The sequence below is a fragment of the Oncorhynchus gorbuscha genome, linkage group LG22 (assembly GCF_021184085.1).
Source record: "Oncorhynchus gorbuscha isolate QuinsamMale2020 ecotype Even-year linkage group LG22, OgorEven_v1.0, whole genome shotgun sequence".
In the NCBI taxonomy this organism is placed as follows: domain Eukaryota; kingdom Metazoa; phylum Chordata; class Actinopteri; order Salmoniformes; family Salmonidae; genus Oncorhynchus; species Oncorhynchus gorbuscha.
In genome coordinates, this window is record NC_060194.1 from 51,662,207 (window position 1) to 51,688,260 (window position 26,054).

The 26,054-nt window shown below is 45.7% G+C and overlaps 2 protein-coding genes across 2 annotated transcripts; both read left to right on the plus strand.

Annotated features, from left to right (window-relative positions):
- Positions 1-3,762: 3,762 nt before the first annotated feature.
- Positions 3,763-9,222, plus strand: LOC124010204 (60S ribosomal protein L37a). Its single transcript, XM_046322620.1, has 4 exons — positions 3,763-3,882; positions 5,362-5,490; positions 6,644-6,726; positions 9,064-9,222. The coding sequence occupies exons 1-4, from the start codon at positions 3,880-3,882 to the stop codon at positions 9,125-9,127; spliced, it is 279 nt and encodes a 92-aa protein (XP_046178576.1). The 5' UTR covers positions 3,763-3,879; the 3' UTR covers positions 9,128-9,222.
- A 9,470-nt stretch (positions 9,223-18,692) lies between these two features.
- Positions 18,693-26,054, plus strand: pecr (peroxisomal trans-2-enoyl-CoA reductase). Its single transcript, XM_046321764.1, has 8 exons — positions 18,693-18,840; positions 21,234-21,367; positions 21,460-21,625; positions 21,774-21,855; positions 22,512-22,608; positions 22,760-22,870; positions 24,949-25,060; positions 25,130-26,054. The coding sequence occupies exons 1-8, from the start codon at positions 18,729-18,731 to the stop codon at positions 25,210-25,212; spliced, it is 897 nt and encodes a 298-aa protein (XP_046177720.1). The 5' UTR covers positions 18,693-18,728; the 3' UTR covers positions 25,213-26,054.

The window sequence follows — 26,054 nt, forward strand, 5'->3', positions numbered from 1 at the left end:
TTTAATGAAAAAGTATTGCCTATTTAGCTTATTTAATGAAACCCTGGCTGGCTTTTGATGTCCTAGGTCAGGGCTCTCCAACCCTGTTCCTGGAGAGATACCCTCCTGTAGGTTCACTCCAACCCTGTTCCTGGAGTGAGATACGAGGCGTAGGGAGACACTGTAGCCTGTCCTATGATTCCCCCGGACAGAGCATAGGCCCTGTTGGAACGTTCCACAAATTATACCCACCCAATCAGATTCTAATAATTAGCCAGTTGATCAACTGAATCAGGTTAGTTTACAACTGGGGTTGGTGCAGAAACATACAGGAAGGTTGGTAGCTCTCCAGGAACAGGGTTGGAGTGAACCTACAGGTGGGTCTCTCTCCAGGAACAGGGTTGGAGTTAAAACCTACAGGAGGGTCTCTCTCCAGGAACAGGGATGGAGTTAAAACCTACAGGAGGGTCTCTCTCCAGGAACAGGGTTGGAGTTAAAACCTACAGGAGGGTCTCTCTCCAGGAACAGGGTTGGAGTTAAAACCTACAGGAGGGTCTCTCTCCAGGAACAGGGTTGGAGTTAAAACCTACAGGAGGGTCTCTCTCCAGGAACAGGGTTGGAGTGAACCTACAGGAGGGTCTCTCTCCAGGAACAGGGTTGGAGTGAAAACCTACAGGAGGGTCTCTCTCCAGGAACAGGGTTAGAGTTAAAACCTACAGGAGGGTCTCTCTCCAGGAACAGGTTTGGAGTGAAAACCTACAGACGGGTGTCTCTCCAGGAACAGGGTTAGAGAGCCCTGTCCGAGGCAATAGATCACAAAGCAGCATCCCGTCTGTAGGTTTTCACTCTAACCCTGTTCCTGGAGAGACATCATCCCCGCTAAACCTTTTGGAAATGTCAAGTTGCCTTTCTCATCCATAAACACAGTCAAGTGAAAATACGATTCAGCAGCTGAAATCAGCAGGATGTGGGACAATGTTATCAGGAAGCACATCTACCATGGATGGATCACTACAAAGGATGGACATCTACCATGGATGGATCACTACAAAGGATGGATCACTACCATGGATGGATCACTACAAAGGAAGGACATCTACCATGGATGGATCACTACAAAGGAAGCACATCTACCATGGATGGATCACTACAAAGGATGGATCACTAGCATGGATAGATCACTAGCATGGATGGATCACTAGCAAGGTAAATCTTGGTGGGAAACTCAACCTTTTGTTGTTGTTGAAGCATGCCAGCAAAGCCACTCCACAACACAATACTAAACAATACATTCATTGCAATATAAGGGTGACAAACAGTTCCCACAAACTGTTATGGCCTACATAAAGCTGTCCCAACACCAGAGCTTTCTTTTCAGCCCAGTTGTCACGTCCTGGCCTTAGTTCCTTTTGTATGTCTCTATTTTAGTTTGATCAGGGCGTGAGTTGAGGTGGGCATTCTATGTTTTTGTTCTATGTTTTGTATTTCTGCTTTTGGCCTGGTATGGTTCCCAATCAGAGGCAGCTGTCAATTGTTGTCTCTGATTGAGAACCATATTTAGGTAGCCTGTGTTCCCACTATGATTGGTGGGTAGTTGTTTTCTGTCTCTTTCCCAGACAGGACTGTTTCGTTTTGGTATTTTTGTTCTAGTGTTCAGTGTCATTAAAAGATCATGAACACGTACCACGCTGCATCTTGGTCCTCTCCTTCTTCCACCTATGATGATCGTTACACCTATGGAGGGAATTCTTACCACTGCTACACCTGGCTGTCAGTGGAGCCTTGTCTGGCAGCGAAACAGTTCATTCAGCCTCATTTACTGCCTTTAAAAAAATCATAGCTGATATGGTTGACTTGCTTAAATAAATGTGGTTTCTACTGACAATTGAGATGTACAAACGATGTCATAAGGGGACGACAAGCAGATAAGAGGCCATCTGTAATTTCGATTAAGACATTAATGAGCGAGCTAAGACGGACGTAGTCAATATAACTATTTGTTCAGCACTTTGGAATGTACAGCGACAGAATTCATAACATGGGCCGTTTTCATAGTATTCTCCCTGTACACTGATTCAGAACCATATGATAAATAAAGGGGGCATATAAGCAGACAATGAAAGCTCTTACAATATTCAATGATTACATTTCTTTAAAACAGGCTATATGCTACGCATGCACCACCAAGTCAGAACAGTAGGTGGAATTATGAGGGGGTAAGGGACCAAATTGTTAGGGTGAGGCACATGGGCTACTAGCAGCTTACTACACAACATAAACCCTCTCCCTGGCATATTAAATAATTTATGCAGCAGCATACAATACATTTTCAGACTCATCGTTGTTGTGCTGTGCTCACTTCAACAGGAAGGTGACTCAGCGATCCTTCTTGTGGGAACATTTAGTATTTTTTGCAGTGTCCCCCTGTGTGACAGAACACGTAGGCAATTGTTTTTAAACATTGTTTGAAAACTGATATGTGACACCTATTAATGCAAAAATAACATGCTAAACAGGTGGGGCTCTGCCCCTCCGCCACTGAGGATCACGGTTCATCGGTTTAAATATTATGGGGGGGGGCCTATAGCCTACATTTAGCAGCATGAGTTTTCAGTGTTGTGTACTATCATCTAGACAGGATGTTGAAATGACTTAAATATCGTCACGCCTACAATAAAAACCTACAGGCTTCCATCATGAGTCAAATAAATAATTACAGGGGGCAGTTTGGAAAAATGAATCCTGTGTGAATCTTCCTCTGGAATAATGCACATGCTTGGATAATAATGACATAACCAATGTCTCTAGTAGTCCAAATAAGGCTATAACATGGCAAACAATAGGTTTATCAGAATAGAGTGCAGCATTTATTTTATTTCACCTTTATTTAAACAGGTAGGCTAGTTGAGAACAAGTTCTCATTTACAACTGCGACCTGGCCAAGATAAAGCGTAGCAATTCGACACATACAACAACACAGAGTTACACATAGAATAAACAAAACATACAGTCAATAATACAGTAGATCAAAAGGTCTATACACAGTGAATGCAAATGAGGTAAGTTAAGGAAATAAATAGGCCATGGTGGCGAAGTAATTACAATATAGCAATTAAACACTGGAATGGTAGATCGGAAGAAGATGAATGTGCAGGTAGAGATCCTGGGGTGCAAAGGAGCAAAATAAATAAATAGATAAATACCAGTATGGGGACGAGGTAGGTAGATAGATGGGCTGTTTACAGATAGGCTAAGTACAGGTGCAGTGATCTGTAAACTGCTCTGACAGCTGGTGCTTAAAGCTAGTGAGGGAGATGTGAGTCTCCAACTTCAGAGATTTTTGCAATTACAAGCATCATCCAGTATCTCTACCTGTACATGACCATCTGATCATTTATCACTCCAGTGTTAATCTGCAATATTGTAATTATTCGCCTACCTCCTCATGCCTTTTGCACACAATGTATATAGACTCTTTTTTCTCTACTGTGTTATTGACTTGTTAATTGTTTACTCCATGTGTAACTCTGTGTTGTCTGTTCACACTGCTTTGCTTTATCTTGGCCAGGTCACAGTTGTAAATGAGAACTTGTTCTCAACTAGCCTACCTGGTTAATAAATAACGGTGAAATAAATGTAAAATTAAATTTTAAAATCCCATGGGATCCGTCAAGGCTGCACACAGCAGAAATATCACTGAAATATTCTAGTTCCTACACATCAACTTCCATATTCAAACAAAATCGTCATTTTATAGAACGCAACCTTCAGCAGTGGAAGCGTTGCTGAGCGGGGAAGAGGCAACAGCGCCAACATCCCACAATGCAACACATTCCACAGGGGTAAATTGCGCCTGCGTACTGTGCGCTTCCTTTTTGGACCTACGTCTCCAGAACTACAATGGTGAGACGAAAATGTCCCCTTCCTAATCCACACCCATCTAACTAATCCAAAGCGGTTGATGGAATAACAATTTATCTAATGGGCCGTTAATATAATTCGCCATTAGCTCCAAAAGTTATTGCAGATATTTTTGAGAGCGAATGGCCAAAATACGTGTTTTTACTGTTCGCATAACTGGTAGTTATAGAAATGGACGCCCGGTATGTGCATGTCACTCGGGTTTGCGCACCCGGTGCTTAAAATTGGGTCCCGTTACCAAGCTAGTTACAGATATGTGTTTGTGGTTTTTGTAACAGCGCTTAGTTATGTCAATAGCTACTGTAGTTGCCTTAACTATCTGTTAAAGACTGGTTACTTGTCACAGTGTGTCCTCGCCGCTGTAGACTGCAGTCATGGTTGCCAGCCAAGCTAATACTAAACTTATTAAAGTTCTCTTAATGTTTTACAAATGTACCTAACTGTATTCTTGAGTGTGGTTGTAGAGCAGACGTTAGTTACATCCGCCATGTTGTCTATATGCCAATAAATAAAAGACGTAGTAAGTTGGCTGGTGCATGTTTAACTAGATTTGGGTAGTTTGCTTGCCAAGGTTGACCGTGTGATGTTTGATAAAATGCTGGGTGAGGTCATTGCCTTGCTAGTTGTTGGGGGGGTTCTATTAACTTGGCCTGGGTAAAAGTAGTTTGGCCTGGGTAAAAGTAGTTTGGCCTGGGTAAAAGTAGTTTGGCCTGGGTAAAAGTAGTTTGGCCTGGGTAAAAGTAGTTTGGCCTGGGTAAAAGTAGTTTGGCCTGGGTAAAAGTAGTTTGGCCTGGGTGGAAAGGGATTGCATTCGTTTAGGTACCGAGCTGTCTCTCGGGTATGCCCCTTTCAGGCAGATTGAGGAAGTCTGCTCAAAACAAGTCATGTAGGTTATCACGTGGCGTAATGAGTAGAATTCAGTATTTTCACGTGCGAAATCGATTGCTTTTAAATGAAATGCATGATTTGTCTTTCCAGTTTGAATGAAGGATCATGTTGCCTTGTTGACGACAACCGAGCACTTTGTTAGATTTGAGTGTTGTACTCCGGCTTGGCCCGGTCACGTGACAGGTCATATACAACCGAGCAGTGCACTTTGTTAGATTTGAGTGTTGTACTCCGGCTTGGCCCGGTCACGTGACAGGTCATATACAACCGAGCAGTGCACTTTGTTAGATTTGAGTGTTGTACTCCGGCTTGGCCCGGTCACGTGACAGGTCATATACAACCGAGCAGTGCACTTTGTTAGATTTGAGTGTTGTACTCCGGCTTGGCCCGGTCACGTGACAGGTCATATATATAACACTGTTAGCTAAATGTTTGTTTGCAGTGCCCCTGTTGAGGTTTTTGTCTATGTGATGGGAGGAGTGGTATTTCCTACCATAAAGGCTAACTGTGAGATGGGAGATGCTGATTGGACGAGGTTATTGTGTGTTAATTTGGTGTCTCCCTCTTCCTCAGGCCAAGCGCACCAAGAAGGTGGGGATCGTGGGTAAATACGGCACGCGTTACGGCGCGTCGCTCAGGAAGATGGTGAAGAAGATTGAGATCAGCCAGCACGCCAAGTACACCTGCTCCTTCTGTGGCAAGGTACGGTCCACACCTCTAACAAATACAGCCAGTACACCTGCTCCTTCTGTGGCAAGGTACAGTCCACACCTCTAACAAATACAGCCAGTACACCTGCTCCTTCTGTGGCAAGGTACAGTCCACACCTCTAACATATACAGCCAGTACACCTGCTCCTTCTGTGGTACGGTCCACACCTCTAACATATACAGCCAGTACACCTGCTCCTTCTGTGGTACGGTCCACACCTCTAACATATACAGCCAGTACACCTGCTCCTTCTGTGGTACGGTCCACACCTCTAACATATACAGCCAGTACACCTGCTCCTTCTGTGGTACGGTCCACACCTCTAACATATACAGCCAGTACACCTGCTCCTTCTGTGGTACGGTCCACACCTCTAACATATACAGCCAGTACACCTGCTCCTTCTGTGGTACGGTCCACACACCCGTGGACAGCAGAAATGTTTCTGCAGAACGGTTACTGATGTCTTAATCATTAAGTCTATTGATCCACTGGTGTGTCAATCTAAGTAACATAATAAAACAATCCCCATCAAACTCGTGTCAGTTTAAACTGGAGGTGTTTCTGCCTCTGTCGGCCTTCCACGCGGTGACAGCTAGAGCGCTGTTACAGAGACAAACCAAATGTATGTATTTCCCATGAATCTTTGTAGCGCCGACCGGTATGGCTTACATACTAATATGACCACTATGGAAAGATGACTCTCACCAACATTATTCTCCATTTTGCTCTACGGCCTCACAAGGCTCCCAGGACTCGTCTGAAGGTAACCCACACAAGTTAATGGAAGTATGGAGGTAGATTTGGGCCCCAAAAATAAGGCCTTAAATATGTGTTTTTAAAGAAGTTAAAAAAATAAAAACATTTCCTGAGCTTTCTTATCTCTCTTGGGTATAGGACACTCTTCAAAATCTTATTCATTATTAATCAAATAGTTTCTAAAGGGGTCCTACGTTTGATCAAACAGCTAAATGATCCTTTGACCGGTATTGGGTTCTGGGGTAAACTTTGGACGTGGTTATACTCAGAAGTATAGGAACATTAATAACATGAGGGGTGCCATAATGAAGCCTGGGAGGGGGACGGTTAGAGGTTAATAACAGAACTGACGTTACTAACAGTACTTGTGTTTCTTCATCATCAGACTAAGATGAAGAGGAGGGCAGTTGGTATCTGGCACTGTGGGTCCTGCATGAAGACTGTTGCTGGAGGCGCCTGGACATACAAGTAAGTAACACTGAGCCTGTGGATGTAGAACTGTGTTTCTGGACTGTGAGGGGGGTGCCCTCTCCATCTATCCCCTGCTTCAATCTCCCCCTCAGATTAGACTAGGGATCTGTGACCACGTAGAACTGTGTTTCTGGACTGTGAGGGGGTGCCCTCTCCATCTACCCCTGCTTCAATCTCCCCCTCAGATTAGACTAGGGATCTGTAACCACGTTTCTGTCCACCGTTTTTATGTGAGTAAAAAAATTAAGTCTCGGCAGCTGTAATGGAAACGGGAGGTTTCAGTACCATTTTATAAATGTGATAATTTGTTCATTTGACATGGTATCTTTTTCTGTCGGTAAAATGAATTATGCGAGAAAAGGCCGTTTGCCAAATATTGATATGATAACCGTCATATCGAAGTAAACTTGGAGTCACGCGATGATATGGTGTGTGGTCCTCCCATTACGACACAGGAATACCTAGGATAGGTTAAGTAATCCCTCTCACCCCACCCCCCCTAAGTTTTAGATGCACTATTGTTAAGTGACTGTCCCACTGGATGTCATAAGGTGAATGCACCACTGGATGTCATAAAGTAAATGTGAATGCTAAAGTCCCCTGAATTTGTAAGTATAGCTCTGGATAAGTTCCTATAGCTGTATCTGTCCCTAAATGACTTAAATGTAAATGTAAATAAATTCTGAACTTCACAGGCTGGTGGAAGTCATGAATTTACCACTCCTTATTCTGTTGAAATGATCCGTGCTTGACTGCCATTTGACAAATCCAAATATTCTGTTTCTAATAATCTCATGTAGACTAGTCTACCTGCACTGTATGTGCCTGCTGTTGGCCGGAATAGCCTATTTTAACACAAGTTTTAGCTATAAAAGTGGTGGAAACATTTTTTGATATTTTTTCGGTCCATCAAAATGAAACTGTAAATGTTGTGCACTGTGTCACCGCGTGCTGGTTTTGCTCCACAACAAGTCACGTCTGATTGGTTCTTTATGTGGATTCTAGAATATGAGCATGTGAGGTGATTTGTCCCTCCAGACTGGGATTAGCAGGTAGCATCTCTGGTATAGTGGTGATTTGTCCCTCCAGACTGGGATTAGCAGGTAGCATCTCTGGTATAGTGGTGATTTGTCCCTCCAGACTGGGATTAGCAGGTAGCATCTTTGGTATAGTGGTGATTTGTCCCTCCAGACTGGGATTAGCAGGTAGCATCTCTGGTATAGTGGTGATTTGTCCCTCCAGACTGGGATTAGCAGGTAGCATCTCTGGTATAGTGGTGATTTGTCCCTCCAGACTGGGATTAGCAGGTAGCATCTCTGGTATAGTGGTGATTTGTCCCTCCAGACTGGGATTAGCAGGTAGCATCTCTGGTATAGTGGTGATTTGTCCCTCCAGACTGGGATTAGCAGGTAGCATCTCTGGTATAGTGGTGATTTGTCCCTCCAGACTGGGATTAGCAGGTAGCATCTCTGGTATAGTGGTAATTTGTCCCTCCAGACTGGGATTAGCAGGTAGCATCTCTGGTATAGTGGTGATTTGTCCCTCCAGACTGGGATTAGCAGGTAGCATCTCTGGTATAGTGGTGATTTGTCCCTCCAGACTGGGATTAGCAGGTAGCATCTCTGGTATAGTGGTGATTTTCCCCTCCAGACTGGGATTAGCAGGTAGCATCTCTGGTATAGTGGTGATTTGTCCCTCCAGACTGGGATTAGCAGGTAGCATCTCTGGTATAGTGGTGATTTGTCCCTCCAGACTGGGATTAGCAGGTAGCATCTCTGGTATAGTGGTGATTTGTCCCTCCAGACTGGGATTAGCAGGTAACATCTCTGGTATAGTGGTGATTTGTCCCTCTAGACTGGGATTAGCAGGTAGCATCTCTGGTATATATTGACAGTGTCGTGAACCTTGACCTTTGTTCAGAGGGTTGAAGCATTCGTCCTGTTTGTAAAAGGGCAATAAAATAATACTGCAAACAATTCAAGTTTTTGCCCAGAATACAAAGTGCTCTGTTTGTGGCACTGAGTACCACTCTCCATATTTACAAGCATAGTAGTGGCTGCATCATGTTATGACTATCCTTATAATTTAGTTTCAGGTTACAAACTAAGCACAGGCAAAATCCTAGAGGAAGAAGTCACTTTTCAGCAGGACAATGACCTAAAAGACGAGGTCAAATCAACACCAGTTGCTATAGGCAACTGATTTACTAGACACCGGTTAAGCCTAGTCCAGGACTGGAGCACTTTAATGGAGATTCTTCATGGAAAGGGCTTCTTATGTTTCCACTGTATGTGCTAAACCACCGTTCTCCTCTGTGTTCGCTCTCTGTTCCAGCACGACGTCTGCAGTCACGGTGAAGTCGGCCATCAGGAGACTGAAGGAGCTGAAGGACCAGTAGACTGTTACCGGAGAATCACTGTCACTGTTGTGTACAGTTTGACCTGGACGCTGTGTCGAACATCTACCACAATAATAAAGCAGTCTGGAGCCGAACACCGGAGTCTACTTGTACTGCTTGTGTTGCTGTTGGTACAGCCCTGTGTGTTGCCTGCCACCTGAGTGTCTGAATGTTATTTTGGCGCTGATGTTAACTCCTACAGTCCTACTTCTAGCCCCTTTAAACAAAAAAATATATATATATTGTTTGAGCTCCAGACTTCTGGTTTGTTCCATTGGTTTTCTGATTAATTAACAAGCTCTTAAAAGCAATGACAAGCTCATCCACAACGAATGGAAACATTACAGAAGATAACATGGTGAAACACTTCGTTGTGAATATAAGGGCTGGACATGCAGATACATCATTTATGGGGTCTGGTGGGCTACATTTGGGAAGTATTCAGACATTTTGTTACATTAACGACCTATTTTAAAATTGTATTTAATAGTTCCCCCCCCTCAATTGACACACTACCTCATAACGACAAAGCAAAGAAAGGCTTTTGGAGAAAAGAAACAAAATTAATCACATTTACAGACCCTTTACTCAAATCCCCAAGCTTTGTTGAAGCGCCTTTAGTAGCGATTACAGCCTAGAGTCTTGGGTATAATGCTACAAGCTTGTACCTGTATTTGGGGAGTAAAAAATCAAATGTTATTGGTCACATGTGTTTAGCAGATGTTCCTTCAACCCTGCAGTCATATAACCATTTCACAGCAATGGAATTGAGAACACTCCCGGAGCCCTCCCTGTAGGCTGTCGGAAATCAAGCCTACTACTGTTGTCTGCGAACTTGATGATTGAGTTGGAGGCGTGCATGGCCACAGTCACGGTCAACCGGAGGGGACTGAGCACACCCTTGTAGGGCCCCAGTGTTAAAGATCAGCGGAGTGGAGATGTTGTTTCCTACCTCCACCACCTGGGGGCGGCCCGTCAGGAAGTCCAGGACCCAGTTGAGCCCCAGGGCCTCCAGGTTAATGATGAGCTTGGAGGGTGGTGTTGAACGCTGAGCTATAGTCAAGTCACCCGCATTCTTACATTTATTTTAACTAGGAAAGTACGTTAACAAATGATTATTTACAATGACAGCCTAGGAACGGTGGGTTAACTGCCTTGTTCAGGGGGCAGAAGGACAGATCTACCTTTTATTTGGCAACTCTTGGTTACTGGCCCAGCGCTCTAACCACTAGGCTACCTCCGCCGCAAACAGGTATTCATCTAGTCCAGATGGGATAGGGCTGTGTGATGGCGATTGTAGTGGATCTAGGGTGTAAGGTAGAGGGTGATATGACCCTTGACTCAAAGCACTTCATGATGACGGAAGTGAGTGCTACGGGGCGATAGTCATTTATTTATTTATCCATCTGTTATTTTACCAGGGAAGTTGACTGAGAACACATTCTCATTTGCAGCAAAGACCTGGGGAATAGTTACAGGGGAGAGGGTATGAATGAGTCAATTGTAACCATGATGGTTTGAGGGCCAGATTGGGAATTTAGCCAGGACACTGAGGTTAACACCTCTACTCTTACAATAAGTGCCATGGGATCTTTAATGACCTCATAGCGTCAGGACACCCGTTTAACGTCCCATCCGAAAGACAGAACCCTACACAGGGCAGTGACCCCAATCACTGCCCTGAGGCATTGGGATATTTTTTAGACCAGCGGAAAGAGTGCCTCCTACTGGGCCTCCAACACCACTTCCAGTAGCATCTGGTCTCCCATCCAGGACCAACCCTGCTTAGCTTCAGAAGCAAGCCAGCAGTGGTATGCTCAGTTACCTTAGCTTTCTTGGGAACAGGAACAATGGTGACCCTCTTGAAGCATGTGGGGACAGCAGACTGGGATAGGGATTGATTGAATATGTCCGTAAGCTACACTGTTTATATTCCCTGTCATCTTGCCATGGTTAAATGCGGTGGTTTGCGCTTTCAGTTTTGTGCAAAATGCTGCCATCTATCCACGGTTTCTGTTTCGGGAAGGTTTTAGTGGGTACAACATCTCCTATACACTTCCTGATGAACTCAGTCTCCCTATCAGTGTATTCGTCTGTTATTCTCGGAGGCAGAACATATCTCAGTCCGCGTGATCAAAATAATCTTGAAGCAAGGATTCTGATTGGTCATACAAGCATTGTATAGTCTATAGCACAGGTACTTCCTGTTTGAGTGTCTGCCTATATTAAAAGGAAGAGGAGCAAAATGGAGTCGTGATCAGATTTGCCAAAGGAGGGCAGGGGAGGGCCTTGTAGGCATCCTGGAAGTTGGGGTAGCAGCGGTCCAGTGTTTTAGCAGCTCGAGTGCTCCAGTCAATGTGTTGATAGAACTTCCGTAGCATTTTCCTCAAATTTTCTTTAAAATCCCCAGCTACAATAAATGAGGCCTCAGGGTATGTGGTTTCCAGTTTGCATAAAGTCCAGTGAAATTCTTTGAGGGCTGTCGTGGTATTGTCTTGAGAGAGAATATACACAGCTGTGACTGCAACTGAAGAGAATTCTCTTGGGTGGTAATATGGTCGACATTTGATTGTGGGTTTACTAGGTTGGGTGAACAAAAGGACTTGAGTTCCTGTATGTTATCACGAAACCCCGGCCCTTCTTCCCGGAGAGGTATTTATTCCTGTCTGCTCGATGAACTGAGAACCCAACTGGCTGGACCAGACAGTATATCCAGAGAGCCATGTTTCCATGAAACAGTATGTTACAATCCCTGATGTCTCCCTGGAAAGCAACCCTCTCCCTGAAAGATCCTCGCCCTGAGCTCGTCTTTATTATCCAGAGACTGAACATTAGCAAGTAAGTACTCAAAATTAATTCCCAGTTATATGTAAAAGCCAAAAGGTTCCTGGGGTCCCGATGGTGCCGATAGAGACGGTTTAGTTCTTAGGAAATTGCAGCATATAACAATGTTATTTCTTACATTGTTACCCCAGGAACTGTTATTACATACAGCCTGGAAGAACTATTGGATATAAGAGCAATGTCAATTTACCAAAACTAGGAATATGACTTTCCCCGACTACCACCCTTCGGACCACCACTGGATTGGATCCCAGCCGGCGAACCAAAACAACGCCGCCGCAGGGGAGATGGAGTGGTCTTCTGGTAGACGTCACATCGCGCACCGCTCCAGAGCATACTACTCGCCTTGTCTAGTCTCTTGACAACAAGGTAGATTAAATTCGATTAAGGTTAGCATTCCAGAGACATCAGAGATTGTAACATTCTCTGTTTCCCGGAAACCTGGCTCACTCGGATATGTTATCGGAGTCGGTAGTTTTAAGTTCCTCGGCGTCACAGACAAACTGAAACTGAAATGGTCCACCCACACAGACAGCGTTGTGAAGAAGGCGTGACAGCGCCTCTTCAACTTCAGGAGGCTGAAGAAATTTGGCTTGTCACCATAAACACAAACTTTTACAAATGCACAATCGAGAGCATCCTGGCGGGTTGTATGACCGCCCGGTATGGCAACTGCTCCGCCCACTACCGTAAGGCTCTCCAGAGGGTAGTGAGGTCTGCACAACACATCACCGGGGGCAAACTACCTGCCCTCCAGGACACCTACACCACCCGATGTTACAGGAAGGCCATAAAGATCATCAAGGACATCAACCACCCGAACCACTGCCTGTTCACCCCGCTATCATCCAGAAGGCGAGGTCAGTACAGGTGCATCAAAGCTGGGACCGAGAGACTGAAAAACAGCTTCTATCTCAAGGCCATCAGACTGTTAAACAGCCACCACTAACATTGAGTGGCTGCTGCCAACACACTGACTCAATTCCAGCCACTTTAATAATGGGAATTGATGGAAATTGATGTAAAATATATCACGAGCCACTTTAAACAATGCTACCTTATATAATGTTACTTACCCTACATTATTCATCTCATATGTATACGTATATACTGTACTCTATATCATCTACTGCATCCTTATGTAATACATGTATCACTAGCCACTTTAACTATGCCACTTTGTTTACATACTCATCTCATATGTATATACTGTACTCGATACCATCTACTGTATCTTGCCTATGCTGCTCTGTACCATCAGTCATTCATATATCTTTATGTACATATTCTTATTCATCCCTTTACACTTGTGTATATAAGGTAATTGTGAAATTGTTAGATTACTTGTTAGATATTACTGCACTGTCAGAACTAGAAGCAGAAGCATTTCGTTACATTAACATCTGCTAACCATGTGTATGTAACCAATAACATTTGATTCGGGCTAGAAGCACTTTATTGGCACCGGTTCTTCTCTGCAGATCCTCTCCATCTCTGTCAGGCTGGATGGGGAGTGTCGCTGCGCAGTTATTTTCAGGTCCATAGATGTTCGATCGGGTTAAAGTCCAGCCTCTCTCCCAAAGCCACTCCTGGGTTGTCTTGGCTGTGTGGTTAGGGTCGGTGTCCTGTTGGAAGGTGATCCTTCGCCACAGGCTGAGGTCCTGAGCGCTCTGGAGCAGGTTATCATCAAGGATCTCTCTGTACTTTGCTCTGTTCATCTTTCCCTTGATCCTGACTAGTTTCCCAGTCCCTGCCCCTGAAAAACATCCCCACAGCATGATGCTGCCACCATGCTTCACCGTAGGGATGGCGCCAGGTTTCCTCCAGGTCATGGTCTGAGTCCTTTAGGTGCTTTTTTTTGTTGGCAAAACTCCAAGTGGGCTGTCATGTGCCTTTTACTGAGGAGTGGCTTCCATCTGGCCAATACCATACAGACCGGATTGGTGGAGTGCTCTAGAGATGGTTGTCCTTCTGGAAGGTTCTCCCATCTCCACAGAGGAACTCTGGAGCTCTGTCCGTGACCATTGGTTTCTTGGTCACCCCTCTGACCAAGGCCCTTCTCCCCTAATTGCTCAGTTTGGCCGGGCGGCCAGCTCTAGGAAGAGTCTTGGTGGTTCCAAACTTCTTCCATTTAAGAATGATAGATGCCACTGTGTTCTGGGGGACCTTCAATACTGCAGAAATGTTTTGTTTCCTTTCCCCAGATTGCTACCCTTCCTCAGATCTGTGCCTCCACACAATCCTGTCTCAGGGCTCTATGGACAATTCCTTCGACCTCATGGCTTGGTTTTTGCCCTGACATGCACTGTCAACTGTGGGACGTTATAAAGACAGGTGTGTGCCTTTCCAAATCATGTCCAGTCAATTTACCACAGGTGGACTCCAGTCAATTTGTAGAAACATCTCAAGGATGATCAATGGAAACAGGATGCACCTGAGCTCAATTTCAAGTCTCAGAGCAAAGGGTCTGAATACTTATGTAAATAAGGTATTTCTGTTTTATTTTGAAAACATTTGCGTGTGTGTATATTGATGAGGATTTTTACAAATTAAATCAAATGTATTTATATAGCCCTTCGTACATCAGCTGATATCTCAAAGTGCTGTACAGAAACCCAGCCTAAAACCCCAAACAGCAAGCAATGCAGGTGAAGAAGCACGGTGGCTAGGAAAAACTCCCTAGCAAGGCCAGAACCTAGGAAGAAACCTAGAGGGGAACCAGGCTATGAGGGGTGGCCAGTCCTCTTCTGGCTGTGCCGGGTGGAGATTATAACAGAACATGGCCAAGATGTTAAAATGTTCATAGATGACCAGCAGGGTCAAATAATAATATTCACAGTGGTTGTAGAGGGGGCAACAGGTCAGAACCTCAGGAGTAAATGTCAGTTGGCTTTTCATAGCCGATCATTCAGAGTATCTCTACCACTCCTGCTGTCTCTAGAGAGTTGAAAACAGCAGGTCTGGGACAGGTGGCACGTCCGGTGAACAGGTCAGGGTTCCATAGCCACAGGCAGAACAGTTGAAACTGGAGCAGCAGCACAGCCAGGTGGACTGGGGACAGCAAGGAGTCATCAGGCCAGGTAGTCCTGAGGCATGGTCCTAGGGCTCAGGTCCTCCGAGAGAGAGAAAGAGAGAATTAGAGAGAGCATACTTAAATTCACACAGGACACCGGATAAGACAGGATAAATACTCCAGATATAACAGACTGACCCCAGCCTCCAGACACAAACTATTACAGCATAATTACAGCCATAAAACACTTCAGCAAACAGGCCTTTCTAATCGACCTGGCCGAGGTATCCTGGAATGACATTGACCTCATCCTGTCAGTAGAGGATGCCTGGTTATTCTTTAAAAGTGCCTCCCTCACCATCTTAAATAAGCATGCCCCATTCAAAAAATGTAGAACCAGGAACAGATATAGCCCTTGGTTCACTCCAGACTTGTCTGCCCTTGACCAGCACAAAAACATCCTGTGGCGTTCTGCATTAGCATCGAATTGCCACCGTGATATGCAACTTTTTAGGGAAGTTTGGAACCAATATACACAGGCAATCAGGAAAGCAACGGCTAGCACTTTCAAACAGAAATATGCATCCTGCAGCACAAACTCAAAAAAGTTCTGGGACGCTGTAAAGTCCATGGAGAATAAGAGCACCTCCTCCCAGCTGCCCACTACACTGAGGCTAGGAAACACTGTAAAGTCCATGGAGAATAAGAGCACCTCCTCCCAGCTGCCCACTACACTGAGGCTAGGAAACACTGTAAAGTCCATGGAGAATAAGAGCACCTCCTCCCAGCTGCCCACTACACTGAGGCTAGGAAACACTGTAAAGTCCATGGAGAATAAGAGCACCTCCTCCCAGCTGCCCACTACACTGAGGCTAGGAAACACTGTAAAGTCCATGGAGAATAAGAGCACCTCCTCCCAGCTGCCCACTACACTGAGGCTAGGAAACACTGTAAAGTCCATGGAGAATAAGAGCACCTCCTCCCAGCTGCCCACTACACTGAGGCTAGGAAACACTGTAAAGTCCATGGAGAATAAGAGCACCTCCTCCCAGCTGCCCACTACACTGAGGCTAGGAAACACTGTAAAGTCCATGGAGAATAAGAGCACCTCCTCCCAGCTGCCCACTACACTGAGGCTAGGAAACACTGTAAAGTCCATGGAGAATAAGAGCACCTCCTCCCAGCTGCCCACTACACTGACGCTAGGAAACACTGTAAAGTCCATGGAGAATAAGAGCACCTCCTCCCAGCTGCCCACTACACTGAGGCTAGGAAACACTGTAAAGTCCATGGAGAATAAGAGCACCTCCTCCCAGCTGCCCACTACACTGACGCTAGGAAACACTGTAAAGTCCATGGAGAATAAGAGCACCTCCTCCCAGCTGCCCACTACACTGAGGCTAGGAAACACTGTAAAGTCCATGGGGAATAAGAGCACCTCCTCCCAGCTGCCCACTACACTGAGGCTAGGAAACACTGTAAAGTCCATGGAGAATAAGAGCACCTCCTCCCAGCTGCCCACTACACTGAGGCTAGGAAACACTGTAAAGTCCATGGAGAATAAGAGCACCTCCTCCCAGCTGCCCACTACACTGAGGCTAGGAAACACTGTAAAGTCCATGGAGAATAAGAGCACCTCCTCCCAGCTGCCCACTACACTGACGCTAGGAAACACTGTAAAGTCCATGGAGAATAAGAGCACCTCCTCCCAGCTGCCCACTACACTGAGGCTAGGAAACACTGTCACTGCCGATAAATCCACAATAATTGAACATTTCAATAAGCATTTTTCTACAGCTTGCTATGCTTTTCACCTGGCTACCCCTACCCCGGTCAACTGCCCGGCACCCTCGACAGCAAACCGCCAAAGCCCCCACCATTTCTCCTTCACCCAAATCCATGCTATTTTATGAAGTGCACCAGTCACTCTTGCAACAAAGCACCCCCACAACATGATGCTGCCACCCCCATGCTTCATGGTTGAGGTGGTGTTCTTCAGCTTGCAAGCGTCCCCCTTTCTCCTCCAAACATAACGATGGTCATTATGGCCCAACAGTTCTATTATTGTTTCATCAGACCAGAGGACATTTCTCCAAAAAGTACGATATATGTCCCCATGTGCAGTTGAAAACTGTAGTCTGGCTTTTTTATGGTGGTTTTGGAGCAGTGGCTTCATCCTTGCTGAGTGGCCTTTCAGGTTATGTCGATATAGGACTCGTTTTACTGTGGATATAGATTATTTTGTACCTGTTTCCTCCAGCATCTTCACAAGGTCCTTTGCTGTTGTTCTGGGATTGATTTGCGCTTTTCGCACCAAAGTACGTTCATCTCTAGGAGACAGAATGCATCTCTTTCCTGAGCGGTATGATGGCTGCGTGGTCCCATGGTGTTTATACTTGCATACTATTGTTTGTATAGATGAACGTGGTACCTTCAGGCGTTTGCAAATTGCCCCAAGGATGAACCAGACTTGTGGAGATCTATAAGGTCTTGGCTGATTTCTTTTGATTTTCCCATGATGTCAAGCAAAGAGGCACTGAGTTTGAAGGTAGGGCTTGAAATAAATCCACAGGTACACCTCCAATTGACTCAAATGATGTCAATTAGCCTATCAGAAGCTTCTAAAGCCATGACATAATTTTCTGGAATATTCCAAGCTGATTAAAGGCACAGTCAATTTAGGGTATGTCAACTTCTGACCCGCTGGAATTGTGATACAGGGAATTATAATTAAAAATATCTGTCTTTTTACAATTGTTGGAAAAATGACTTGTGTCATGCACAAAGTAGATGTCCTAACCGACTTGCCAAAACTATACAAGAAATTATCAAGAAATTTGTGGAGTGGTTGAAAAACTAGTGTTAATGACTCCAACCTAAGTGTATGTAAACTTCTGACTTAATCTGTATGTTGTTCAGATTGTGTTAGTTTTGAATGGTTAGATTTATACACACTGTTTATATACAATAAAAAGTTATACTTTAAATGCAAATATTTAATAGCAATCTTTTCCATAAAAAAACAAAGCATTTTTAAATACATTGTGGTTAAGAGGAGTATGATTTCATTTAATAATTTAATTAGAACTGTTTTAACACCAATCATAGTCAAACTTTCGCAAACTGTTTGACTTGAAAAAATACAAAAACATTTTTTTAAAGAGCCGTTTGAGAGCCAAAAGAACCGTCTCACTGAACAGATCCGAAACGCCCATCACTAAAGGACATTATCAGTCGGCTTTAACACCCCTGAACGCCCATCACTAAAGGACATTATCAGTCGGCTGTAATACCGGCTGAACGCCCATCACTAAAGGACATTATCAGTCGGCTGTAATACCGGCTGAACGCCCATCACTAAAGGACATTATCAGTCGGCTGTAATACCGGCTGAACGCCCATCACTAAAGGACATTATCAGTCGGCTGTAATACCGGCTGAACGCCCATCACTAAAGGACATTATCAGTCGGCTGTAATACCGGCTGAACGCCCATCACTAAAGGACATTATCAGTCAGTCGGCTGAACGCCCATCACTAAAGGACATTATCAGTCGGCTGTAATACCGGCTGAACGCCCATCACTAAAGGACATTATCAGTCGGCTGTAATACCGGCTGAACGCCCATCACTAAAGGACATTATCAGTCGGCTGTAATACCGGCTGTATCCTGGAGAGGGCGTCACAAGGGCGCTCAAAAACACGACAGATCACATGACTAGCACCGAGAAGCAGGGAGAAACATGGCCGTCTCCGGTGTGTTTAAAGCGGGTCTGTTCAACCACAAAGTGGCGGTGGTAACGGGAGGAGGCACCGGAATCGGTAAAGCCATCTCCTCCGACCTGCTGAAGCTGGGTAGGTAGTGTGTTGTGTTCAGACCTATCGATTACTCTGTGTGTGTCCGCGTTTAGACACAGGCAGGGAGTCGCTAACTAGGTTATAGCAGCACTGAGTGAACTTTACCCTAGATCAGAGAAATTCTGTTTTCCTGGGACCCATGCTTAGGAAAATATGCAACTATACATACATATCGGTATATTATTGATATTTCCCTGCTCTTATGCCTCAAACAAATGCAATATAGACAAAAACAAATAACAATGAAATTAAATATTCATATGAATATTTTCATGTTCATTCGTGTTTATTTCCCCCTATTAAAAACATCTCAGTCTAGGTTGGAACTGTTGCTGCTAAAATACAACAAATAATTTCAATTCTGAACTAGAATAAAGTGATTGATCACATCTGTAGACCAGTAAACAAACACAGTGGAGAGCAGGTCTATTCTGGACTCTGTTCTTGACAGCACTGAGGTCCTGCTCAGCCTGGAGACTGTTTCTGGACTCAGGTTGTCAGGTTGTAATGTGGTGATCATATGTCTCTGTCAGGTTGTAATGTGGTGATCATATGTCTCTGTCAGGTTGTAATGTGGTGATCATATGTCTCTGTCAGGTTGTAATGTGGTGATCATATGTCTCTGTCAGGTTGTAATGTGGTGATCATATGTCTCTGTCAGGTTGTAATGTGGTGATCATATGTCTCTCTGTCAGGTTGTAATGTGGTGATCATATGTCTCTCTGTCAGGTTGTAATGTGGTGATCATATGTCTCTGTCAGGTTGTAATGTGGTGATCATATGTCTCTCTGTCAGGTTGTAATGTGGTGATCATATGTCTCTGTGTGTCAGGTTGTAATGTGGTGATCATATGTCTCTGTCAGGTTGTAATGTGGTGATCATATGTCTCTGTGTGTCAGGTTGTAATGTGGTGATCATATGTCTCTGTCAGGTTGTAATGTGGTGATCATATGTCTCTGTCAGGTTGTAATGTGGTGATCATATGTCTCTGTGTGTCAGGTTGTAATGTGGTGATCATATGTCTCTGTCAGGTTGTAATGTGGTGATCATATGTCTCTGTCAGGTTGTAATGTGGTGATCATATGTCTCTGTCAGGTTGTAATGTGGTGATCATATGTCTCTCTGTCAGGTTGTAATGTGGTGATCATATGTCTCTGTCAGGTTGTAATGTGGTGATCATATGTCTCTCTGTCAGGTTGTAATGTGGTGATCATATGTCTCTGTGTGTCAGGTTGTAATGTGGTGATCATATGTCTCTGTCAGGTTGTAATGTGGTGATCATATGTCTCTCTGTCAGGTTGTAATGTGGTGATCATATGTCTCTGTGTGTCAGGTTGTAATGTGGTGATCATATGTCTCTGTGTGTCAGGTTGTAATGTGGTGATCATATGTCTCTGTGTGTCAGGTTGTAATGTGGTGATCATATGTCTCTGTGTGTCAGGTTGTAATGTGGTGATCATATGTCTCTGTGTGTCAGGTTGTAATGTGGTGATCATATGTCTCTGTCAGGTTGTAATGTGGTGATCATATGTCTCTGTCAGGTTGTAATGTGGTGATCATATGTCTCTGTCAGGTTGTAATGTGGTGATCATATGTCTCTCTGTCAGGTTGTAATGTGGTGATCATATGTCTCTGTCAGGTTGTAATGTGGTGATCATATGTCTCTCTGTCAGGTTGTAATGTGGTGATCATATGTCTCTCTGTCAGGTTGTAATGTGGTGATCATATGTCTCTGTGTGTCAGGTTGTAATGTGGTGATCATATGTCTCTGTCAGGTTGTAATGTGGTGATCATATGTCTCTGTGTGTCAGGTTGTAATGTGGTGATCATATGTCTCTCTGTCAGGTTGTAATGTGGTGATCATATGTCTCTCTGTCAGGTTGTAATGTGGTGATCATATGTCTCTCTGTCAGGTTGTAATGTGGTGATCATATGTCTCTGTCAGGTTGTAATGTGGTGATCATATGTCTCTGTCAGGTTGTAATGTGGTGATCATATGTCTCTCTGTCAGGTTGTAATGTGGTGATCATATGTCTCTGTCAGGTTGTAATGTGGTGATCATATGTCTCTGTCAGGTTGTAATGTCTCTGTCAGGTTGTAATGTGGTGATCATATGTCTCTGTCAGGTTGTAATGTGGTGATCATATGTCTCTGTCAGGTTGTAATGTGGTGATCATATGTCTCTGTCAGGTTGTAATGTGGTGATCATATGTCTCTCTGTCAGGTTGTAATGTGGTGATCATATGTCTCTGTCAGGTTGTAATGTGGTGATCATATGTCTCTGTCAGGTTGTAACGTGGTGATCATATGTCTCTCTGTCAGGTTGTAACGTGGTGATCATATGTCTCTCTGTCAGGTTGTAACGTGGTGATCATATGTCTCTCTGTCAGGTTGTAACGTGGTGATCTCCAGTAGGAAGCTGGAGAGGCTGGAGGCTGCAGCTGAAGAGCTGAGACAGAGTATCCCTGAGTCTAGTCCTGCCTCCGTCACCCCTGTAGTCTGTAACATACGCAACGAGGAGGAGGTAGGTCAACACAGCATCCTGTATCACATGGAGGAAGGGGTACTAACCTCATGGTCTATCAAAGGAAACCTCTTCTGTGTGCGTGGCTGTAGGTGAAGTGTCTGGTGGGGTCAGTGTTGCAGCAGTATGGTCGGATAGACTACCTGGTAAATAACGGTGGAGGTCAGTTCAGCAGCCCAGCAGAACACACCTCGTCTAAGGGCTGGAAGGCTGTCATAGACACCAACCTCACAGGAACCTTCCACTGCTGCAAGGAAGGTAGGAGTGTGTGTGTGTGTGTGTGTGTGTGTGTGTGTGTGTGTGTGTGTGTGTGTGTGTGTGTGTGTGTGTGTGTGTGTGTGTAACATGGTGTGTGTGTGTGTAACATGGTGTGTGTGTGTGTGTAACATGGTGTGTGTTTTCCTAGTGTATGCTGCATGGATGAAGGAGAACGGAGGAGTGATCGTCAACATCATCGCTGATATGTGGAAGGGCTTCCCAGGCATGGCGTGAGTCTACAACACTACCTACCTACCTACCTACCTACCTACCTACCTACCTACCTACCTACCTACCTACCTACCTACTACTAACTCTACCTACCTACCTACCTACCTACCTACCTACCTACCTACCTACCTACCTACCTACCTACCTACCTACCTACCTACCTACCTACTACTAACTCTACACACTACCTACCTACCTACCTACCTACCTACCTACCTACCTACCTACCTACCTACCTACCTACCTACCTACCTACTACTAACTCTACACACTACCTCCCTACCTCCCTACCTCCCTACCTACCTACCTACCTACCTACCTACCTACCTACCTACCTACCTACCTACCTACCTACCTACCTACCTACCTTCCTACCTACTACCAACTCTACACACTACCTACCTCCCTACCTCCCTACCTACCTACCTCCCTACCTCCCTACCTACCTACCTACCTCCTACCTACCTCCTACCTACCTACCTACCTACTACCAACTCTACACACTACCTACCTCCCTACCTCCTACCTACCTCCCTACCTCCCTACCTACCTACCTACCTACCTACCTACCTACCTACCTACCTACCTACCTACCTACCTACCTCCTTCCTTACTGAGGGGACCTCATGCTGACATCTGGGTTGTCTCTGGCCAGTCATACCGGAGCAGCGCGGGCCGCTGTAGACAACCTAACTAAGACTCTGGCCATCGAATGGGCGGTGTCTGGAGTCAGAGTCAACGCCATAGCACCGGTACGTACGTGTGTGTGACAGTATGACTGACCTGAAGACTTGTGTTTGCTCTCAAAGCCTTATCTTAAGCTCAGTGGGCTAATCCAGTCTTATGGTACCTTGCCACAGAAGCCCCTGGGTTTCAAGCCAGTCACTCTGTCACCTCTTCCAGGGAACCATCATCTCCAAGACAGCCGTTGAGAACTATAAGGAGTTTGGACCAACACTGTTTAAGATGTCTATTCCCTTCAGCCCTGCTAAAAGACTGGGAGTCCCAGAGGAGGTACACACATCATTTACACAATACAGTGCTTCAGACCGCTTTGAGACTGACTGTCTCTTTCTCTCTCTCTCTGTGTGTTCTCTCTCTCTCTCTCTCTCTCTCTCTCTCTCTCTCTCTCTCTCTGTATGTGTTCTGACGGTCTCTCTCCCCCCTCTCTCTCTCTGTGTGTTCTGACGGTCTCTCTCTCTCTCTCTGTGTGTGTACTGACGGTCTCTCTCTCTCTGTGTGTGTTCTGACGGTCTCTCTCTCTCTCTCTCTCTCTCTCTCTCTCTCTCTCTCTCTCTCTCTCTCTGTGTGTTCTGACGGTCTCTCTCTCTCTCTCTCTGTGTGTTCTGACGGTCTCTCTCTCTCTCTCTCTGTGTGTTCTGACGGTCTCTCTCTCTCTCTCTCTCTGTGTGTGTGTTCTGACGGTCTCTCTCTCTCTCTCTCTGTGTGTGTGTTCTGACGGTCTCTCTCTGTGTGTGTGTTCTGACGGTCTCTCTCTCTCTCTGTGTGGGTTCTGACGGTCTCTCCCCCTCTCTCTTTGTGTACTGACGGTCTCTCTCCCTCCCTCTCCCTCTCTCTCTGTGTGTCCTGACGGTCTCTCTCTCTGTGTGTTCTGACGGTCTCTCTCTCCCCCTCTCTCTCTGTGTACTGACGGCTCTCTCTGTGTGTTCTGACGGTCTCTCTCTCTCTCTCTCTTTGTGTACTGACGGTCTCTCTCTCTCTCTCTCTCTCTTTGTGTACTGACGGTCTCTCTCTCTCTCTCTCTCTCTTTGTGTACTGACGGTCTCTCTCTCTCTGTGTGTACTGACGGTCTCTCTCCCCCCTCTCTCTCTGTGTGTACTGACGGTCTCTCTCCCCCCTCTCTCTCTCTGTGTGTACTGACGGTCTCTCTCTCTCTCTCTCTGTGTGTACTGACGGTCTCTCTCTCTCTCTCTTTGTGTACTGACGGTCTCTCTCTCTCTCTCTGTGTGTACTGACGGTCTCTCTCTCTCTCTTTGTGTACTGACGGTCTCTCTCTCTCTCTCTCTCTCTGTGTGTCCTGACTGTCTCTCTCTCCCCCTCTCTCTTTGTGTACTGACGGTCTCTCTCTCCCCCTCTATCTTTGTGTACTGACGGTCTCTCTCTCTCTGTGTGTACTGACGGTCTCTCTCTCTCTCTCTCTTTGTGTACTGACGGTCTCTCTCTCCCCCTCTCTCTTTGTGTACTGACGGTCTCTCTCTCCCCCTCTCTCTTTGTGTACTGACGGTCTCTCTCTCCCCCTCTATCTTTGTGTACTGACGGTCTCTCTCTCTCTGTGTGTACTGACGGTCTCTCTCTCTCTCTCTCTTTGTGTACTGACGGTCTCTCTCTCTCTGTGTGTACTGACGGTCTCTCTCCCCCCTCTCTCTCTCTGTGTTCTGACGGTCTCTCTCTCTCTCTTTGTGTACTGACGGTCTCTCTCTCTCTCTCTCTCTGTGTGTCCTGACTGTCTCTCTCTCTCTCTCTCTCTGTGTACTGACGGCTCTCTCTGTGTGTTCTGACGGTCTCTCTCTCCCCCTCTCTCTGTGTGTACTGACGGTCTCTCTCTCCCCCTCTCTCTTTGTGTACTGACGGTCTCTCTCTCCCCCTCTATCTTTGTGTACTGACGGTCTCTCTCTCTCTGTGTGTACTGATGGTCTCTCTCTGTGTCCAGACGGTCTCTCTCTCTCTCTCTGTGTGTGTACTGACGGTCTCTCTCTCTCTCTCTGTGTACTGACGGTCTCTCTCTCTCTCTCTCTCTGTGTGTACTGACGGTCTCTCTCTCTCTCTCTTTGTGTACTGACGGTGTCTCTCTCTCTCTCTCTCTCTGTGTGTTCTGACGGTCTCTCTCTCTCTCTCTCTCTCTGTGTGTTCTGATGGCTCTCTCTCCCCCCTCTCTCTCTCTCTGTGTGTTCTGACGCTCTCTCCCTCTCTCCCTCTCTCTCTGTGTGTTCTGACGCTCTCTCCCTCTCTCTCTGTGTGTTCTGACGGCTCTCTCTCTGTGTTCTGACGGTCTCTCTCTCTCTGTGTGTTCTGATGGCTCTCTCTCCCCTCTCTCTCTCTCTGTGTTCTGACGGTCTCCCTCTCTCCCTCAGATCTCTCCAGCAGTGTGCTTCCTCCTGTCTCCTGGTGCTTCTTATATCTCTGGAGCCACTCTGAGGGTGGACGCTGGACAGAGTCTTTACCACTCTATGTGGGAAATACCAGGTAGGTACAAACATACACAGTTACTCACTTCATACACATGAGTTTATAACCTCCCTCTCGTGTGTGTAGATCACAGTGCATGGCCTGCGGCCCCAGAGGGAGAGAATCTGGACACTTTGAAAGAGCTGCTGAAACCCAAGGCCAGGCTCTAACTATCACTATGGAAATAAGGTCATCGCTACGGAAACAACCCAGCACCGCGGTGACCAGCCCATGGCAACGGACGGGCGGACGGGTGTATGATTGGAGACAGACAGATATTTAGAGAATTGTTTTTGATAACGCTGATCAGAATGCTATCAATATGAATTAATGGAAGGATTAGTGTCACTATAGAGGCTGACCTCTACATCTGTCTCCTCTCGTCCTGTCAGCCTGACCCTGTGACCCTGTATCGCCCTGTGACCCTGTATCACCCTATGACCCTGTGTGACCCTGTGTCGCCCTGTGACCCTGTATCGCCCTGTGACCCTGTATCACCCTATGACCCTGTGTGACCCTGTGTCGCCCTGTGACCCTGTGTGACCCTGTGTCACCCTGTATCGCCCTGTGTGACCCTGTATCACCCTGTATCGCCCTGTGTGACCCTGTATCGCCCTGTGTGACCCTGTATCGCCCTGTGTGACCCTGTATCGCCCTGTGTGACCCTGTATCTCCCTGTGTGACCCTGTATCGCCCTGTGTGACCCTGTATCTCCCTGTATCACCCTGTATCGCCCTGTGTGACCCTGTATCGCCCTGTGTGACCCTGTATCGCCCTGTGTGACCCTGTATCGCCCTGTGTGACCCTGTATCTCATGTACTGTACATAATTGTAGATAATTCAGGTATTATTAACATGGTAATAGGCCTATGTGACAATTCTCCTGATTATTGGCTGTTATTAGTGTTTTGATAAAGCACAGCCAGTGCCGTTGAATATGAACCATAATGTTTTCACTAACTCGTCTCACAAAGAAACAGCTCTCCCTTATAATAAACACCCTTTACATTGA

Bases quoted from the DNA above. Each gene is read 5' to 3' on its own strand.
- LOC124010204 (XM_046322620.1), top strand. The intron at 5,491-6,643 runs GTACGGTCCACA...CTTCATCATCAG, and splicing joins CCTGCTCCTTCTGTGGCAAG to ACTAAGATGAAGAGGAGGGC. The intron at 6,727-9,063 runs GTAAGTAACACT...TCTCTGTTCCAG, and splicing joins GGAGGCGCCTGGACATACAA to CACGACGTCTGCAGTCACGG.
- pecr (XM_046321764.1), top strand. From the start codon at position 18,729: ATGGCCGTCTCCGGTGTGTTTAAAGCGGGTCTGTTCAACCACAAAGTG. The intron at 21,856-22,511 runs GTGAGTCTACAA...GTCTCTGGCCAG, and splicing joins AAGGGCTTCCCAGGCATGGC to TCATACCGGAGCAGCGCGGG. The intron at 22,871-24,948 runs GTACACACATCA...TCTCTCCCTCAG, and splicing joins GACTGGGAGTCCCAGAGGAG to ATCTCTCCAGCAGTGTGCTT.